The sequence below is a fragment of the Oncorhynchus kisutch genome, linkage group LG29 (genome assembly GCF_002021735.2).
Source record: "Oncorhynchus kisutch isolate 150728-3 linkage group LG29, Okis_V2, whole genome shotgun sequence".
In the NCBI taxonomy this organism is placed as follows: domain Eukaryota; kingdom Metazoa; phylum Chordata; class Actinopteri; order Salmoniformes; family Salmonidae; genus Oncorhynchus; species Oncorhynchus kisutch.
Window position 1 is genome coordinate 14,986,662 of NC_034202.2, and position 16,321 is coordinate 15,002,982.

The 16,321-nt window shown below is 44.6% G+C and overlaps 1 protein-coding gene across 1 annotated transcript in view; it reads left to right on the forward strand.

Annotated features, from left to right (window-relative positions):
- Positions 1–16,321, forward strand: part of LOC109873574 (voltage-dependent N-type calcium channel subunit alpha-1B-like) — a 232,508-nt gene that overhangs the window by 87,142 nt on the left and 129,045 nt on the right. Inside the window, exons 3-5 of the mRNA XM_031809441.1 lie at positions 2,158–2,249; positions 2,631–2,783; positions 4,715–4,902. Of these exons, the coding sequence (XP_031665301.1) occupies positions 2,158–2,249; positions 2,631–2,783; positions 4,715–4,902 (433 nt within the window). The remainder of the gene's footprint in view (positions 1–2,157; positions 2,250–2,630; positions 2,784–4,714; positions 4,903–16,321) is intronic.

Sequence of the window (16,321 nt, forward strand, 5' to 3'; positions counted from 1 at the left end):
TAATGCCTTTACCCTCCAACACTCTGCATGATCTCTCAACCCATAAAGCTACTCTACATCTCTCTCTCTTCTCCTCGATCCCTCATCCTCTCTATCCTCCCTCTATTTAGCTTAATTCATTACGTTGTTATTTATATTCATGCGCTATATCCTCTCCTCCTACTCCCTCTCTCCTCACAATAACACATATATATCTCCCTCTCTGTCCGCCTCCTCCTTCACTTCCTGTCCTTCCAATTCTCTTTGTGTCTGTCTGTCTGTCTGTCTGTCTGTCTGTTGTCTGTCTGGTCTGATCTGTCTGGTCTGTCTGTCTGTCTGTCTGTACTGTCCTGTATGTCGTCTGTATGTCTGTATGTATGTCTGTCTGTCTCTGTCTGTCTGTCTGTATGTCTGTTGTCTGTCTGTCTGTTATGTCTGTCTGTCTGTCTGTCTGTCTGTCTGTCTGTCTGTCTGTCGTCTGTATGTCTGTCTGTATGTCTGCTGTAGTCTGTCTGTAGTTCATGTCTGTCTGTCTTGTCGTCTGTCTCGTCCGTCTGTCTGTCGTCTGTCTGTCTGTCTGTCTGTTGTCTGTCTGTTGTCTGTCTGTCTGTTTTGTCGTCTGTCTGTCTGTCTGTCTGTCTGATGTCTGTCTGTATGTCTGTCTTGTCTGTTGTCTGTCATGTCTGTCTGTCTGTATGGCTGTCTGTCTGTCTGTCTGTCGTATGGTCGTATTCTGTCTGTATGTCTGTCTGTCTGTATGTCGTATGTCTGTCTGTCTGTCTGTCTGTCTGTCTGTCTGTCTGTCTGTCCTGTCTGTTCTTCTGTCTGTCTGTCTGTCTGTCTGTCTGTCTGTCTGTCTGTCTGTCTGTCTGTCTGTCTGTCTGTCTGTCTGTCTGTCTGTCTGTCTGTCTGTCTGTCTGTCTGTCTGTCTGTCTGTCTGTCTGTCTGTCTGTCTGTCTGTCTGTCCTGTCTGTCTGTCTGTCTGTCTGTCTGTCTGTCTGTCTGTCTGTCTGTCTGTCTGTCTGTCTGTCTGTCTGTCTGTCTGTCTGTCTGTCTGTCTGTCTGTCTGTCTGTCTTCTGTCTGTCTGTCTGTCTGTCTGTCTGTCTGTCTGTCTGTCTGTCTGTCTGTCTGTCTGTCTGTCTGTCTGTCTGTCTGTCTGTCTGTCTGTCTGTCTGTCTGTCTGTCTGTCTGTCTGTCTGTCTGTCTGTCTGTCTGTCTGTCTGTCTGTCTGTCTGTCTGTCTGTCTGTCTGTCCTGTCTGTCTGTCTGTCTGTCTGTCTGTCCTGTCTGTCTGTCTGTCTGTCTGTCTGTCTGTCTGTCTGTCTGTCTGTCTGTCTGTCTGTCTGTCTGTCTGTCTGTCTGTCTGTCTGTCTGTCTGTCTGTCTGTCTGTCTGTCTGTCTGTCTGTCTGTCTGTCTGTCTGTCTGTCTGTCCTGTCTGTCTGTCTGTCTGTCTGTCTGTCTGTCTGTCTGTCTGTCTGTCTGTCTGTCTGTCTGTCTGTCTGTCTGTCTGTCTGTCTGTCTGTCTGTCTGTCTGTCTGTCTGTCTGTCTGTCTGTCTGTCTGTCTGTCTGTCTGTCTGTCTGTCTGTCTGTCTGTCTGTCTGTCTGTCTGTCTGTCTGTCTGTCTGTCTGTCTGTCTGTCTGTCTGTCTGTCTGTCTGTCTGTCTGTCTGTCTGTCTGTCTGTCTGTCTGTCTGTCTGTCTGTCTGTCTGTCTGTCTGTCTGTCTGTCTGTCTGTCTGTCTGTCTGTCTGTCTGTCTGTCTGTCTGTCTGTCTGTCTGTCTGTCTGTCTGTCTGTCTGTCTGTCTGTCTGTCTGTCTCTCTCTCTCTCTCCAGCCCAGAGCGTGGGTTTCAGTGGGTTTTAGTGCAGCACTTAATTGTCTCCCCTCCATGTGCTTCTGCTTCTAATGCGGCCTGATGCAGCCTTCCAGCTGTGGCTCTGAAGCTGACGTTCACACACAATGACCTGCTGCTGCTCGCTGCTCCAATGGGAACATATCTTGAGAGAGAGAGAGAAAGGGGGAATCAGGCGGATTAAAATTTGATAGCACATGTAATCAAACAGTATTTATTATGTTATAGGCTGTGTCATAGGTTCTGAATATGGCTTTGAGTAGACATGCGTCTTCTGAATGCACTCACCTGACTCTCCTTCCGTTGTCTTGTGTGTACCTGAACAGGATCCTTGCTACGGTGGGCTCAGACTTTGACCTGAGGACTCTGCGGGCAGTGAGAGTACTCAGACCTCTCAAACTGGTGTCTGGCATCCCCAGTAAGTCACTGACATCAACAACAGGTCAAAGGTTGCTCATTGTGCACCATAACTTTATTGTAGCATGAATGAAAGATTCAAGATTTTTTATACAGATCATTCGCTTTTCAAAACACAAACACAAACGGACCAAATACCAATGGTGACCCCCTCTGTCCATTCCCCCTCCAACTCTCTCCCTCCCCCTTCCACTTCTTTCCCTACCCCCTCCACTTCTTTCCCTACCCCCTCCACCTCTCTCCCTACCCCCTCCAACTCTCTCCCTCCCCCTTCCACCTCTCTCCCTACCCCCTGCACATCTCTCCCTCCCCCCTCTACCTTTCTCCTTCCCCCTCCACCCCATCGACCTCTCTCTCTACCCCGGTCCATCTCTCTCCACAGGTCTTCAGGTGGTATTGAAGTCTATCATGAAGGCCATGGTGCCTCTGCTCCAGATAGGCATGCTGCTCTTCTTCGCCATACTCATGTTTGCCATCATCGGAGTGGAGTTCTACATGGGCAAGTTCCACTCCACTTGCTTCACTGTCGACACTGGTGAGTTTTGAATGGATTACGCATACATAGTACATACACACAGACACAGACACACCAGCACAGAAAACACACAGACACACACACACACACATACATACACACACACAGAGTACCAAGTTTTAGACCTCGCTGGCCTGTTTACATATTGATAGACTGATTTTTTATTGACAGATTTTGTTCGATCACCTCTCAAGGTTGAATAAGTATGTCTGTTTCGGTAAGGCGTGGACGGAGCTGAAATGTAGATATTCTCCCACTGGAGTGAGTGTGTTGAGTGTAGAGTTGAAAATGGATCTGATAGTAGATAGTTACAGTATGCATACTTTATGATGCCACTAATTTACTTTCACACGTCAGTTGGAGGGTGTGGAGGGTGAGTTGAGCATAGTGATGACAGCTGGCTGTCCCAGCTGGAGGTGTGTGTGTGTGTGTGTGTGTGTGTGTGTGTGTGTGTGTGTGTGTGTGTGTGTGTGTGTGTGTGTGTGTGTGTGTGTGTGTGTGTGTGTGTGTGTGTGTGTGTGTGTGTGTGTGTGTGTGTGTGTGTGTGTGCGTGTGTGTGTGTGTGAGTGCGTGTGCATTTGACCCCCTGTATGCTGGTGGTGTGGAAAGGTCTTGACAACTTGCTAAGAGTGTGTAGATGTTGAGTTGTGTGTGTGTGTGTGTCAAGCATGTGAATCTTCAGCCGGTGTGCTGCTGCATTCAGCGCTGAGTGCATGTCAGTGTGTTATGTGTGTACAGTCGCTAGTGAATATCTATACACCCCTTGCACAGTCTTTACATTTTGCTGCCTTAAAATGACATCTCAGAAGGGAATAAATACTGATCTACACACCCTACTCTACATTTTCAAAGTTAAAGAAAAATAATAGAAAATGTTCCAAATTAACAAAAAATAAATAAAAAAAGATGTCTTTATTGTGTATGTCTTCACACCCCAGAGTTAATACCTGGTGGAAGCACCTTCGTCAGCCATTACAGCTGTGTATCATTTTCAATAAGATTCTACAAACTTTGCACTCTACAAACTCTTAGGGCAACATTTATCCATTGTTTTTGTAAAAATATCCCAAGCTCAGTACATTTGGATGAGAGTCATTGATGGAAAGCAATATTTAAACCTTGTGTCTGATTTTCAAGCAAATTCCTGAGTGGTCCAGCCTCAGGAATGAAGTTGGACCACTAAGGAACACTCAACACCTCTTGGAAAGCTTTCTGGTGTGTCTTGAAGACGTTTGAAAATTGCTGTCCATCAATGACTCTCAACCAAATTTACTGAGCTTGAGCCATTTTTGACAAAAACTATAAATATATATATCCGTAAGGAATTTAATCTAATTGAATAAATGTGTGGATTATATTTTAACATAGAAAAATGTGCAAGGGCTGTGTAGACCTTCACTAGGCACTGTATGTGTATGTTGTATTTTAAGCTAATATAATTTTCCAGTGTGTATGTTTTAAATGTAATTACTAAGACTGTGACGGTCATGGAATTACGGATGATGGTTATTTGCCCAGTCAAATGCTCCCTCCCTCCCCCTAACTACTCTCTCTCTCTCTCTCTCCTCTCTCTCTCTCTCTCTCTCTCTCTCTCCATCTCCCTCCCTCCCACCCCCCTCTCTCCCCCCACCTACCCTCCCTCCCTCCCCCCACCTACTCTCTCTCTCTCTCTCTCTCCACCTCCCTCCCTCCCTCCCTCCCTCCCTCCCTCCCTCCCACCCCCCCTCTCTCCCCCACCTACCCTCCCTCCCCCCAACTACTCTCTCTCTCTCTCTCTCTCTCTCTCTCCACCTCCCTCCCTCCCTCCCACCCCCCTCTCTCCCCCCACCTACCCTCCCTCCCTCCCCCCACCTACTCTCTCTCTCTCTCCCTCCCTCCCTCACCCCTCCCTCCCTCCCCCTCCCTCTACCATCTCATATACCCCCATCCAGGTGAGCGTGCGGCAGCGTTCCCCTGTGGCACGGAGGCCCCATCCAGGATGTGTCCTAACGGTACAGAGTGTACAGAGTACTGGATCGGCCCCAACTACGGCATCACCAACTTTGACAACATCCTGTTCGCCGTGCTCACTGTCTTCCAGTGCATCACCATGGAGGGATGGGTGGACATCCTCTACAACGTGAGCACTTTCTCTTTCTTTCCCTCGCTCTACTTCTTTCTTCTCTCTCTCTCTCGTTCTCTCTTTCTTTCCCTCGCTCTACTTCTTTCTTCTCTCTCTCTCTCGTTCTCTCTTTCTTTCCCTCGCTCTACTTCTTTCTTCTTTCTCTCTCGTTCTCTCTCTCTTTTGCACTTTCTCTAACCACTTATCACTTGCAGTATTCTTAACTCAAATATGAATAGGTTAGCAAAAATCCAGTAACTTCCTTAAAATTCCCCCCAAATCCTGGTCAAAAGATTCCTTAGAATCAGACGGGGAATAAGCAGGAAATCCGGGAATCCTGGGAGTTTGGGGAAAGTTTTGGGAAATGTGCAACCCTACAGTGCACACACAACACTGCTTCACCTTTTCTTAACTTAAAGCTGACACATCACACACTTTCTTTCTATCTCTGTGTATTATATCTGGTATGCAGTGAGCTGGAGCATGACAGTGTAGAGAAAGCATGAATGGAGAGAGCTACTGTAGGGGTTTGTTTTGTCAGTTTGGGTTCTACATGGCTGAGTAGCAAACAGCACAGGAGATCTAGAGGGAGTGTACCTGTCTGCTGTGCCACTATGTGTGTATGTGCACAGATTGTTACACAGACACACACACGTCCATGCAATTCCCTGGGTCCTGGCTCCACACTGGAAAGCTGAATTAGTTAAATGTGGTTTTGTCTAGACTGGGATTGCAAAATGCTGGTAACCTTCCAAAAAAATGCTCAGGTTTTCCTTTTATTCCCTTCTGATTACCAGGGAACCTGGTAATTTTGGGGGGGGAGTTATCGGGATATTGCAGCCCTTGCCTAGACAGTTTGAATAAAGACCAGCTCGTGTTGGAGAACCAGGACTAGCAGATGGCAGTTTAGATTTCCCTCTGCTGTGTTCTGGCTTTTTCCTTTTTCGCCCCAAATCCTGGCACCTTGTCTATAGGTACACTGAGGTGCCAACAATGTGTCAAGGATAGCAGCATATGCAACCCCCTACAACTTCCAGCACCAATACCTCCCCCTTTCCCTCCATTTTCATCTCCATGCTCCTCCTCTTGTTCCTATTCATAAAATCTCTCCGTTTGCCTGTTTTCTCATAATGCTAAACAGCTCCACCTGTGTGGATCAACGCTGCAGCTGGACCAGATTCACCTGGCTTTTAGTGCACCTGTCACTTCCTATCCCGCTCTCTCTCTTCCTCTCCCCTCAATTTCTTTCTCTCCTCTTTCTCTCTCCCTCCTTGTGTTCCCCCTCTCTCTCCCCTTTATCTATCTCTTTCCTCCCTCTCCCCTTGCTCTCTCCCATTTCTCTCTATCTCTCTCGATTCAGTTTAATTCGAAGGTGCTTTCTTGGCATGGGAAACAAAGCAAATGGAAAGCAAATGAAATAAACAATCAACAAAAGGGAGAAGGATCAAATTCAACAACATCAACAAAAGATTTGAAAAAGATGAAGACATTGAAAGTGTTATATTATTAGCTATGCACAGTGTTTTTATCAATATGCAAATAGTTGTAGTACGAATAGTTGGGGAAGATAAATAAACAGATAGATATTGGTTGTATTTACAATGTTGTTTGTGCTGCACTGGTTGCCCTTTTCTCATGGCAATGCGCTACACATCTTTATGCTGTGATGGCACACTGCAGTATTTCTCCTAACAGATATGGGGTTTATTCATGTTTGATATGTTTTCAAATTCTTTGTGCGTCTGTGTGATCTGTGGGAAATATGTGTCTCTAATATGGTCATACATTTGGCAGGAGGTCAGGAAGTGCAGCTCAGTTTCCACCTCCTTTTGTGGACAGCCAGCGCATAACTTGTCTTCTCTTGAGAGCCAGGTCTGCCTATAACGACCTTTCTCAATAGCAAGGCTGTGCTCACCGAGTCTGTGCATAGTCAAGGATGTTCATAATTTGGGGTCAGTCATAGTGCTCAGGTGTTCTGCCACGGTGCGGTGTACTCTCTGTTAAAGGCCAGATAACATTCCAACTTGCTCTGTTTTATTTTTTGGTTGATTCTTTCCAGTGTCAAACAGTTCTCTTTTTGCTCTTTCATAATTTGTTTGGGTTTATTTTGTTGCTGTCCTGGGGTTCTGTTTGTGTTTGTGAACAATGCCCCAGAACCAGCTGGCTGAGGGGACTTTTCGCTCTGTAGATGAGGGCTTTGTGGTGGAATGTATGGGCATCACTTCCTTCTAGGTGGTTGTAGAATTGAACAGCTCTTTTCTGGAGGTAGCAGGTTTAGTCTTCATTCTGCATGCATTATTTGAGGGTTTGCATTGTATATTTTTGCAGAATTCTGCATGTCTCAATTGGGCGTTTGTCCCATTTTGTGAATTCTTGGTTGGTGAGACCTCACAACCGTAGAGGGCAATGGGTTCTACAACTGATTGAAGTGTTTCCCTAATTGGGATGTTGAGTTTCATGTTCCTTTTGATGGCATAGAAGGCCTGAGCTTGCCTTGTCTCTTAGATGGTTCACAGCCTTGTGGAAGTTACCTGTGGTGCATTCTTTGTGTGCTCTAGGGCAACGGTGTCTACTGTAGATGGAATTTGTATTTGTTGTCCTGGCAACTGGACCTTTTTTGGAAGAAAAATTATTTTGGTCTTAATTTCTATTGCTCACTCTCCCCTCTGTCTCTTATTGGCCTCGTACACAGTTTAGCAAATGTTATAGCGGATGCAATGAAATGCTTATGCAACTAGCTCCTAGCAAAGCAGTAAAATGTCAAACAAGTACACAAATATTTAAAATGTAAAAAAAGAAAAGAAAGTTAGAATGTCGGGTTGAATCCAATTAACAACCCAAATAGCGCTGTAACAGTAATCATAATGCAATATATACATATGTACAGGGCATTCAGGAAGTATTCAGACCCCTTCCCTTTTTCCATATTTTGTTACGTTACAGCTTTATTCTAAAATAAAACACTTTCCTCATCAATCTACACGCAATACCACATAATGACAAAGCCAAAACAGTTTTTTGGAAATGTTTATAAGTTTTATAAAAAATATCGAACATAAATACCTGATTTACATAAGTATTCAGACCCTTTTTCTATGAGACTCGAAATTGAGCCCAGGTGTATCCTGTTTCTATACATATGTACACCGGATTAATTTACACAAGACATAAGAATGATATGTACAGCAGTAGATATATTAGAGTGAGCTATGCCAAGAATACAGTATATAAATAAATATGTGGTGTGTATAAAGTGTCATTAAAAAACAAAGTACAGAAGTATACATTTTAGAATGAGCTACAGTACCAGCCAAACGTTTGGACACATATACTCATTCAAGGGTTTTTCTTTATTTTCACTATTTTCAACTTTGTATAATAATAGTGAAGACATCAAAACTATGAAATAACACATATGGAATCATGTAGGAACCAAAAAAGTTTTAAACAAATCAAAATATATTTGAGATTTGAGATTCTTCAAAGTAGCCACCCTTTGCCTTGATGACTGCTTTGCACACAGCTTCTAAGCTGTTCAACAGTCTGATGGCCTGGTAATAGAAGCTGTTTTTTAGTCTCTCTATTTTGGCACTGATGCACTTGTACTGTCTCCGTCTGCCAGACGATAGCCGATTGTATGTGGGTTGGGTGACTTGGGTGGCTTGGGTGACTGAGATCCTTAAGGATTTTCTTGGCCTTTCTTTGACACCGAGTGCTGGAAATGTCCTGGAAGACAGGCAGCATGCCCCCGATGATGTGTTGCGTTGACCGCACCACCCTCTGGAGAGCCATGCGGTTAAGGGTGGTGCAGTTGCCGTACCAGGCGGGGATGCAGCCCTACAGAATGCTCACAATGGTGCATCTGTAGAGGTATGTGAGGGTCTTATTGAGGGTCTTAATTCTTTCAGCCGCCTGAGGTTGTAGAGGTGCTGTTGTGCCTTCTTCACCATGGTGTCGGTGTGGTGAGACCATATCAGGTCCTCAGTGATGTGCATGCTGAGGAACATGAAGCCTTTGACCATATCCACTGCGGCCCCATCGATGAGGATGGGGGCGTGCTACCTCTTCCGTCTCATGTAGTCCACAATCAGCTCCTTTGTTTTGTTGACATTGAGAGAGAAGTTATTTTCCTGGCACCACTCCGCCAGGGCACTAACCTCCTCCCTGTAGGCTGTCTGGTTGTTGTTGGTAATCAGGCCTACCACTGTCGTGACATCAGCAAACTTGATGATTGAGTTGGAGTTGTGCGTGGCCACACATTCATGGGTGAACAGGGAGTACAGGAGGGGGCTTAGCACTTACCCCTGGGGTGCCCCAGTGTTGTTTCCAACCCTCACCACCTGGGGTCGGTTCGTCAGGAAATCTAGGACACAGTTGCACAGGGTTTTGTATCCGCCTCAGAATGGAGAATAACAATGTAGTATTGGGAGAATTTTCCTTAAATGTCCTTTGTTAAAGTCCCCGGCTAAAACGAATGCGGCCTCGGGATATGCTTTTTCTAATTTGCATTTGGGATCACATGAGAATTGTAAAGCAGGCATCTTAACAGATGGTTTTGACACCTTGCTTATGTCTTGGTCACACATCCAGCATCTGAGTCAGTCCCAGTGATAATGGCACATCACACCAAGTGCATTGTGTGGAGGCTGGATGTATCTCTGTGTGTGTGTGTGTGTGTGTGTGTGTGTGTGTGTACTTAGTATGGATGTAGGGGGAGGAACAATACAGTGGCATAATGAAATAAGAGCACAAACCCCACTCCATTCTGTACATTGCGTGTTCTCTAACCCAACGTTAACCTTGTCGATTTATGGCTGTTTGTCCTCTCTACGGGAACGCTGCTCTGCTTAATGGTGCAATGAGCGCTACTCTGTCCCTCGACCCCCTACCCCCTTCCCTCTCCTCAGCCCCAGGCAGCTGATGTTGTGGAATGGAGTGTTTCTGTGCTATCCCGAGCCCAGAGCGGGGATGATCAGGCAGTGACTTAGCCCAGGGAGAGAGGGAGAGGGAGAGAGAGAGAGAGAGAGAGAGAGAGAGAGATTCACTGCATGCTATTGAGGAAAATTATCGTCACGCTGTACCAAACTTAACGATTGGAGGCACCCTATTTCCTGTAGTGCACTACTTTTGACCAGAGCCGTATGGGCCCTGATTAAAAGTAGTGCGCACTATATAAGAAAAAGGTTGCCATTTGGGACGCAACCCCAGTCAGGCTAGATGCTGCTGTTCTAGTGAGCGGGGGTGGTTCCCAGCATTAATAATGTGGCAATCTTCATTTCATGCCAGTTGATTTTAATACTCGCTCTCTTTTATTTTTCTCTGTCTCTCTGTTTCTCTATCTCACTCTCTCTCTCTCTCTCTCTATCTCTCACTCCCTCTCTTCTGGCAACCTAACGACTGCCGGCTAACTAGAACCATCTCTAATCACCTCTGCTGTGTCATGTTTTGCTTTATGTCCCCCATAATCCTCCTTGGCACAGTGGTCACATGCCGACCGCATGATGTACAGAGGACTTTATCTCCCTTGAACTGATGGCTGCTTTGTCTGAATGTAGTGTGATCTAGCTTTGAATAAAAGCCTCTGGTAAATGACATAAAGTAAGTAGACTTGTTCAAGCCAGAATAGTGCAGGAGCCCATCTCGCCTGTTTCTGTAGCATGAGGCAGCTAAATGTACATCCCCTGGACAGGATGCTAGTCTATTGTAGGGCCTTACCCACAATCCATCTCCTTAATGCTGAGTGCTAAACATTCAGTAAATCATTCTCTTTCTCTACCCCTCTGTCACTCATTGTGTTTCTCTCTGTATATTTCTCTCTCTGTTTCCTGCTGACTGCTGCTCTGATCCGAGGCTGCTTCCCAAATGGCACCCTATTCCCTATGTAGTGCACCACTTTTGACGAGAGCTGTATGGGCCCTGATTAAAAGTAGTGTGCACTATATAAGGAAAAGGTTGCCATTTGGGATGCAACCCCAGTCAGGCTAGATGCTGCTGTTCTAGTGAGCGGGGGTGGTTCCCAGCATTAATAATGTGGCAATCTTCATTTCATGCCAGTTGATTTTAATATGCTCTCTCTCTCTCTCCTGGCAACCTAATGACTGCCAACTAACTAGAACCATCTCTAATCACCTCTGCTGTGTCATGTTTTACTTTATGTCCCCCATAATCCTCCTTGGCACAGTGGTCACATGCCGACCGCATGATGTACAGAGGACTTTATCTCCCTTGAACTGATGGCTGCTTTGTCTGAATGTAGTGTGATCTAGCTTTGAATAAAAGCCTCTGGTAAATGGCATAAAGTAAGTAGACTTGTTCAAGCCAGAATAGTGCAGGAGCCCATCTCGCCTGTTTCTGTAGCATGAGGCAGCTAAATGTACATCCCCTGGACAGGATGCTTGCCTATTGCAGGGCCTTACCCACAATCCATCTCCTTAATGCTGAGTGCCAAGCAGAGAGGAATCAAGTCCCATTTCTAGTCTTTGGTAGGACTCGACCGGGGGATTAAAACCCCAAACCTTCCAATCGCAGGACGGACACTAAAACTACAAGGCCACCGAGCTGGTGGTAAATGGCATGTGTAGCTTTATTGGCAACATGTAATCGGGTTAGGGTCCCAATTAGTAGACTGGTCGATTGTTTGGTCGACGGAGATTGTTTTAGTCAAGCAGTAGCAAATATATATATGCGGCCATCTCAGTGAACTAATCCATTGCGGAGGCCTAGACTAAAAGTCCATTTTTGCTTGATTTGAAAAGGGGGTCGGAGGCTCCATAATATGGAGGGTGTGACACAATTGTGGAGCCTCTAGAGGCATGCAGAGGGCGAATTCGAGGTCCGTACCACATCGTCATGCACCTCCCAAATGTTATAACAATGCAGAGGGCTCTGTATATCTCCATATTGACATGATTGGTTGACGGTAGCCGGGGGCGGTACACCCTGTATAAATACAAACTCACTTCCTTGACAACAGATCTGCACTGCTCCGCGAAGCGTAAAAAGTATGAATGCCCTGACGTCTGTTGAGGCCGTATCACCGTAAATGCTGCATGGCCAATGCAAACATCGGATTGACCATGCAACCAGATGCACAATGCACTTCTCACTCCAGAAAGCACTCTCTTCCGCCAATTTGTGCAGATTCTTCGTTTCATAACTTCTTCGTGTGAATTGTTTGCGTTTAATTGTTAGTGTCGATCAATTCCCCGTAACATATATCGCCAGTAGTACATCTACCGTTAATTCCTATGATTTCTAATCTACAATGTTTGTTACTTTGGTTATGGTCACCTATTTTAATGCATTCTATATTATTCCAGCCTTCCTGTTCTCATTGTCGGAGTGGACACATTGTTTGCAGAGTTCACAACCTACGCTATACTTAGGAGAAACATGGAAGTAGGGACTATAGGCTACCTGGCCTGGCCGCAAATGTAGGCATATACAGTGCCTTCAGAAAGTATTCAGACCCCTTGACTCTAACATTGATTAAATAAAAAAACAAATCCTCAGCAATCTACAAACAGGTTTTTATACATTTTGCACATTTATAAAAAAAACGAAACAGAAATGGCTAATTTACATAACTATTCAGACCCTTTGCTATAAGACTCTAAACTGAACTCAGGAGCATCCTGTTTCCATTGATCATCCGTGTGAATTTTCAACAACTGGATTAGAGTCCACCTGTGGTAAATTCAATTGATTGGACATGATTTCAAAAGGCACACACCTGTTTATATAATGTCCCACAGTTGACAGTGCATGTCAGAGCAAAAACCAAGCCATGAGATCGAAGGAATTGTCTGTAGAGCTCCGAGACAGGAGCATTAAAGGAGTCGGCAGCATTTAAGGTCCACAAGAACACAGTGGCCTCTATCATTCATAAATGGAAGAAATTTGGAACCACCAAGAACCCGATGGTCGCTCAGATTGAGCTCCAGAGTTCCTCTGTGGAGATGGGAAAACTTCCAGAAGGACAACCATCTCTGCAGCACTCCACCAATCATGCCTTTATGGTAGAGTGGCCAGACGGAAGCCACTCCTCAGTAAAAGGCACATGACAGCCCGTTTGAAGTTTGCCAAAAGGCACCTAAAGACTCTCAGACCATGAGAAACAAGATTCCCTGGTCTGATGAAACCAAGATTGAACTCTTTGGCCTGAATGCCAAGCGTCACGTCTGGAGGAAACCTGGCACCATCCCTCTGGTGAAGCATGGTGGTGGCAGCAGCATGCTGTGGGGATGTCTTTCAGCGCGAGCAACAGGGAGACTTGTCAGAATCGAGAGAAAGATGAACAGACCAAAGTACAGAGAGATCAATGATGAAAACCTGCTCCAGAGCGCTCAGGACCTCAGACTGGGGCGAAGGTTCACCTTCCAGCAGGATAACGACCCTAAGCACATAGTTGATTTTAATTAAAACAAAAGGAAACAAATGTTTACATGTTTTGAGTAATCGATTGGTCGAAACAACAGACGACTTTCAGTCAACCAAGATTTTTTGGGTTAGGGGATAGTGTCGTGGAAATTTCCTGTATTTACCAAATCATGAGAGCAAACCACACACAAGTCAGAGTTTATCACAAAGTCCATCTTTAATTATATGAGCTCCATCACAACCCTGTGACTCTCAGATCAATTCAGTGTCTATAAATGAATTCTCTGAGAGTCCCTTACACATTGCAACTGAGATCCTTTATAGCAAAGACACACATAGCCAGACAGCATTGGCCATAATTTATCGTTCAGCTTTGTCTCCTAAACTATGTTCTTTTCTCAAACTCAGAACCTAAACAAATCCTCATGTCAACAGGCATATATCAAATCCATCCTATCTTGACAAGATCACAGAGACACATTGACTGGCACACAGACATTGTGGAGCCAAGAGATACACGCTTGACCTCTCCCCTCTCTCTGGCCCAAGTAACTTAGTCTTGACATAGAACAGATAACTGCAACCACGGCCACAGTATAAACATTCTGATGAGAAGTAACTTACAAACATATGATGAATATAAAACATCTTACCTATGTTACCAACTAATTCTGATTATTCCCCAACAACAGCCCGGGTTAATGTATTGTGGTTTGTTTTGTATGGGCATGATTATGTAGCAGTAAATGAACATATTGTCATATAGTGTGTATAAGCTGGATGTAAAAGCCTAAATGTTGTTGTTCATTCGTTTACTCCAATTAGGGGAGCGATGGTAGGGTTTGCGAAAAAATAATAAAGTAAAATATATGATAAGATATATTTAAATGATAATATATGATAATATAAGATATGTATGTATATATACATATGCAGTACCAGTCAAAAGTTTGGACACACCTACTCACTCAAGGGTTCTTCTCTATTTTAACTATTTTCTACATTGTAGAATAGCAGTGAAGACATCAAAACTATGAAATAACACGTGTTGAATCATGTAGTAAAGAAACAAGTGTTAAACAAATCCAAATATATTTAATATTTAATTTTCTTCAAAGTATCCATCCTTTACCTTGATGACAGCTTTGCACACTATTAGCATTTTATCAACCAGCTTCATGAGGTAGTCACCTGGAATGCATTTCAATTAACAGGTGTGCCTCCTTCAAGACTGTTGGAATAGTATTGCAGGTGAAGAGATTCCAGGCGAATAAAGAAAAACCCTGGAATGAGTAGGTGTGTCCAAACTTTTGACTGATACTGTATATATTCCCCCAAAATATATGGGGGGTTGGAAATGATGCAGACAATTACATTGATGGAAGTTACAATCTGTCTGCAATATTAAAACTGATCTACCCACAACAAAAAAGTAAATTTACATGGTGGTAGGTTGCCTGTGTGGTCCTCTTGCGGTCATTGTGCCCCCTTTAAGGTTTAATGTGTATTTTTGTTTGGTTACAGTAGTCTTTGTGGTCCTAGTTTCACGGACACGGTAGTCCTTGTGGTCCTAGTTTCATGGCCACAGTATTCTTTGTGGTCCTAATTTCATGGTCACAGTCATGGTTGTGCTTCACATTTTATGGTCATATTAGTGGTTGTGGTCCTAGTTTCACCATCACTGTAGTCCTTGTGGTTCTAGTTCCATGGTCACAGTAGTCTTTGTTGTCTCTCGCCTCATTAGAGCCATCTGAGTCACTGTAGTCTGGGCGCACCTTGACCCCATCGCAATGGTATCCTGTACTGTCACAACCATCACAGAGAGGAGGGGCAAACGGGTGGTGCAGAGTGAGAGGGGCCACAGAGAGGGGCCACGTTGTTTCTGTTGTCAGTGAATCATCCCTTTTTGGTTGTGGCTAATTGGAGCGGCAGTAAAACACGATGGGAGTGGAGGAGACTGTGTGTGTGTCTGTGTGTCTGTGTGTGTGTGTGTGTGTGTGTGTGTGTGTGTGTGTGTGTGTGTGTGTGTGTGTGTGTGTGTGTGTGTGTGTGTGTGTGTGTGTGTGTGTGTGTGTGTGTGTGTGTGTGTGTGTGTGTGTGTGTGTGTGAGACTGTGTACGTGGGACTGTGTACGTGGGACTGTGTGTGTCTTCTATCGAGACAGACGGTTACACTGTGTGCAGGGAGGCAAAGAGGAAGAGAGAAAGACAGAGGGAGAGGCAAGGACAGGGAGTGTGTAGAGGAGTTAAATATGGGTGATAGAGAGAGAGAGAGATTTATAGAGCGATAGACAGAAGAGAGATTGAGAGAGATGTAGTTTCTTCCTGTTTTACACTAATAACATTCCAGAGTTCATCTCATGAACAAAACCAAGTTGATTACCACGAGAGTAGTGCACTTCACGTCATCTACAACCGTAAAGAAAATGGCTTTCCTTTTCTGAATCCTCTCAAGGTCCTTTCTCCTTTTGTTTCCCCCGGTGTTCACCACAGTTTGTACCTCGTTCTCCCTGTGTCTGCACTCTCAAAAGAGCTCCAGAATTGATTCCAAGTGCCTAGGCTGGTTCTGGTGTCTTAATCTTTTACCAAGTGTCTGGCACGCTGGCCTTTTTGCAGATCAGTGTGTATGCATGCGGGCGTGTGAGTGGATGCACTGTAAACCGAGCGTAGGAGTGGATTACTATGTAATGGCATGATGCGTGACACCAAATAATAGTGCTATTATTTTTTACATTTCAAACAATGACTTTGATGTTCTGGTAGCAGTTTTCTTGACAGTGATCCATGTCAATGCAGAATGTGCATATTATCCCATATGGATAATGGTTCATCAAAGCGTGTTCTTGTTAGTATGCCCATTGCTGTAGCTGACAGGGGAAGTTATTACGGTTTATTATGATCAGGATAACTAGGATTAATATTATAACAATCTCTCGTGGACAGACGACCTAAAATGAATGGTACTGTGACATCTGTCAAAAGACTGTGGGATGTAACGACTAGCAAGAAACTAGTTGTTCCGGTGCTAACGCTTTTCGGCATTGTCTATTTTAACGAAT